The sequence below is a fragment of the Phalaenopsis equestris genome, unplaced genomic scaffold, assembly GCF_001263595.1.
Source record: "Phalaenopsis equestris unplaced genomic scaffold, ASM126359v1 Scaffold219953, whole genome shotgun sequence".
Classification (NCBI taxonomy): domain Eukaryota; kingdom Viridiplantae; phylum Streptophyta; class Magnoliopsida; order Asparagales; family Orchidaceae; genus Phalaenopsis; species Phalaenopsis equestris.
This window is the reverse complement of record NW_018238270.1, coordinates 3,249-7,531: the sequence shown is the minus strand read 5'-3', so window position 1 is coordinate 7,531 and position 4,283 is coordinate 3,249. Positions and strand designations below refer to the sequence as shown.

The following is a 4,283-nucleotide window of genomic DNA, read 5'->3' as shown; positions in this document are numbered from 1 at the left end:
GTGGCTAGATTCTAGGCTCTAGAGAAGGAAACATATATATTCATATTAAAATCTCCTTTTTATTGTCATTTTTCTGGCAATTTATCATCTTTCTAACATCTGGCATTGTTGTCACTCCTTCTTCCCTCAGCTTAACACGTGTACACTCAATCCTCCCACGTGTCATCTTCCTCCTCCCCCCAGCATCCCATTTGTCAATCCCCTACATTCCTCCCCCCTCCATAAAAATCTCGACTTTACATCACCCTGCACTCAAACCACACCTCCATTTCTCTTCCACCAACAACCTCCATGGCCTCCCAACAAGAAAGAACCTTCAACAACGTCCCCAGCGAAGAAGAAGATAAACAGCCCCAAAACCATGAAACCCCCACCAACACCACCACCACCACCACCATATCGCCTCAAGGCACGGTGCCATACAGAGCCCAGGCACAACAGAATTCCATCGACTCCATCAACGCCGCCGAAGAACGCTACGCAAAAGCAAAGGAATCCGGCTCAGCAGCCTACCAACATACCAAAGATACCGTCGTTCATGGCGTCGGCGCCGGAACTACTTACATCGCCGGAAAAGGATATCAGGCGGCGGACTACGCTGTGGAGAAGGGGTTGCAGGGGTATGAAATCGCAAAGGATGCGGCCATCGCCGCCGCTCAGAAGGCGGCGGAGGTGTCCAAGCAGGCCGCGGTGAAGGCGAAGGAGGTGACTGTCAGTACAGGACAGTCTGCCATGGATTATGTGAAGGGTAGCACAGGGGAGGTAAAGGAGACGCCTTTGGGAGGAGAGGGAAGAACAGAGGAGGTCGGCGAAGCTAAGGTATCTCAAAACTTTCTAACGAATAAGCTCTGATAAGATGTGTATAAGGGAGTGATTCAGGTGTTTCGTGCTGCAGGAGAAGGTTGCACAGCAGAGTGAAGGGGAGAAGGAGAAGGAGAAGGAGAAGGTAGTTTGACCAGAGATTGACCGGAGAAGAGAAGGAGAACTGTTGAAGAGAAAATACAAAAAAATGAAAAAAAAAGTGAAATTTGATCTTGTTTTTGCTTAATTTTGAATGCTTTTATTAGTTTGAAGGAGCTTGGTGGAGTTTAGTTATGGTGATGTGTGTGTGGGAACGCATGCTCATGAGTTGACTTTGTTGTTTTTCAATGAATTTGCAGTGTTTTTTTTTTTTTTTAATGGAGAAATCGATGAAATTATTGTGGTTTTGAAAGTTTTGATTTTTATTTTTATGTTAGCGGAATCTCATTAAAATGGTGCTTGTAACACCCCCTTGGAGTAATTTAACTTGCTAAGCATGTTCTCCCATATCCCCATTGATTGATTAATGAACATTTTATAATTTTAGTTGTACATGAAAAAAGTGCCAACACGAATCATGAAGATAATTCATTGGGTAGATGTAAAGATGATGTGATTCGTGGGGTTCTTTTATGAGTGATCTGGGGTTATATGATCGGACTGATTTAGTTTTCTCTTTGTATTGTGGAAACGGTGTATGTCAGAGAGAAGTAAGGGAAGAATCACTTCTAAAAAGAATTCAACTGATTAAATTTCACTCATGGCCATTCACTCTTGAGCTCGAGTAGATCTGAAAGAATGAATGGACCCTTCAACTTTAGGGGCAAATGATGAAGACTCTCGGTGAATAGTCGCCCGGTCTCACGATCACTCGGCTTCACGTGGCTAAGGGCCACTCTACCTAACGATGGCTGAGCGATCTTATCTGTGGAGGATCCTCGTGTATCGAATAAAATACTCTCCATCATACCTACTTATTCTAGGGGTAAGGGTGCTCAAATTTACTCTTCTTCGAACTATTGCTCTACTTCTCTCTCGCCCTCAGCGCTCTATTCCTTAGGCAGGTCTCCTACATAGATTTGAATTCTTTTGAACTATATTTTGATGTTCTGCCTTTGAGAGATAGCTTTGGAAGAATTTCTCACATCTTGATCTAATTACACAGCTCCAATGGGTGAAAACTGCAATCAAATTCAATTGCAGCGGAGTTCTTCAAAAGGAGAAGAGGAGATATAAAAGGATTTGGAGCTATTTTATTAGCGTTATCTTATCCGCGAGAAAAATTCAGTCAAGACTTTCACATTTTTTTAATATAATTTTGACTCATTTTGTCTGAATCATGAATAAAAATTTTAAAAATAAAAAAAAAATTAAAAATGGGACAAATCTAATTTACAAGATAAGATAGTTTTAAGAGAATATTTAAACATATGGGAAAACTCTAGGGAGATTTACTAAACACACCACATAGTTCTTATGTATTTACATATATATAATACCATATATATATAATATATATATATATATGAGCCCGATTATTTCTAGGTGTGTTAAATATTCAAGTATCACGGCCTAAATAGGGGATTCAAACATGTTATCAGAGGGGATTACGGCCTTCAGAGAGACTGCTCTATCAACAGGTCACGGTAGGAACACAAATATATATATATATATATATATAAATAATGACATCAAAAGACTGATGCCAACATGATTCTCACTTTTAAGCTTAAATTTCAAAAGTGAAAAAAAATAATAATAACAAATCTGTCTGATCAAATGTTAATCATTCATCATTCTAACTCCAATAAATCAGAAGGGTACAATAAGAAGTTAAGAAAGAGGTTCTTTCTATGACTGGCCTTTTACGAGCAATAACTACATGAAGGCGATTATTATTTGCGTGGGTAAGCCCACCAATAGCTTTTGCCATTCATAATTTTCTTTTTGCCATCACCATGTGCTATTTCCTTCATTTGAATTATTACAATTATATATTGAATTGTGTAAGTTAACAAGCGGTTAAAAAGGAACAAGAAGTAATATTGTATTGTGTCGGTGCATTTTATTAAAAATTACATCTTTGTTGAGCCCTATTTCTCACCATAGAGAAACACACGCTCGGCAAGCTTACCTTGCAAGCCGTGCTCAAAGATGACTCGCGATTGTCCAGAGTGAGTGTGCAAGAATAGTGTCTCAGAAAAGGTGTCTGCGACAGTCTGAAGTTGTGTTGTAGGAAGTGAAAGAATGTGCAAGGGGCAGTGACTAAAGAATGTGATTACAACAGTCTGGAGCTGTGATGAAGGAAGTAAAAGAGTGTGTGAAAAGCAGTGACTCAAGAAGATGCTTATGGCAGCCCAGAGCGGTGCCGTAAGAAGTGAAAGATAATCCAACTCTCATCGGAGAGATACAAAGTGGATGGGCTTACTGGCAAGCCAATCACTCACATGTTGTGTGAGATGGGTTTATGAAGACACAAGTCCAAGTGCAAAGGCTTCAAGCATGCTAGTCATAGACTGATTGATCGATGTGCAAGGAAACACACAAAAGTGGAGATTGCAATTGCGAACCTTCTGTGATGTGGTGCAAAGAGTAGGGTGTCACAAAACAAATGAATAAAGTAATGTATCGTTGGTATGCACAAATGTTCATCACGAGCACATGATGGTGTTTGCTTATGAGTGTGTGACGGTGTGCACATGTAGATGTGCTAATGCAGGCACTGTGAAAAGCATGCAACATATGCAACATATCGAATGTAAATGATCAACCGGCCGATCGACCCAATGGCAGCTGATCGGGCGAATTGACCGAGAGGGTCGATTTGGTCGAATTGTGTGGCCAATCGGCGAAGGATGATTCATCGATACGATCAGACCGGTGAAAGCTGGTCAATCGAGTGAACCGAAGATGGTCGATCATGAGAGAGTGTACGACCAAGCGACAAAGGATGGTCAATCAACACGATTAGGCCGGTGGCGACCAATTGAACAAGTAAACCGGAGATGGTCTATCAACACAATCGGGCCGGTGACAACTGATCGATCAAGTAGATCAAATATTGGTCCATCAGGTTGGGATGTACTGTCGATCAACGAAGAATGGTTCATCGTGCCAAAGTGTATGACCAATCGAATAAGGAGGGTCGATCAGTCGAGCCAATGGAAGTGGTTGATCAAATAGGAGCAAGCATTCAATCGACGTGGAACGTTTGATCAGGCCGGGGCGAGATCGACAGAGAATGGTCAATCGAGTTGATTGGGCAGGTGGAGGCTGATTGATCGAGTTGACATAAGTGATCGATCGAACCGGTTATGTGTAGATAGGTATGCTGATATTTCTTTATGATTTAACATTTTTATAAATGAGATTGCACTTTAAAGAAATATATTTTTATGTTTTTCTTGCAAGTAAAACAGGTAATGGAAGTGAGGAAACATAAAGGAACTTAGAGAAAAGGAGTGTATTGAGGACTGGCGCCT

At 40.9% G+C, this 4,283-nt stretch overlaps 1 protein-coding gene across 1 annotated transcript; it reads left to right on the top strand.

The window, feature by feature from the left end:
• Positions 1-224: 224 nt before the first annotated feature.
• LOC110037475 lies at positions 225-945 on the top strand (the record flags this gene model as incomplete). The annotated part of the gene is given in 2 exon segments (XM_020742131.1): positions 225-819; positions 896-945. Coding segments are annotated over 2 exon segments (578 nt in total), but the record flags the coding sequence as incomplete, so codon positions are not given.
• Positions 946-4,283: the final 3,338 nt, after the last annotated feature.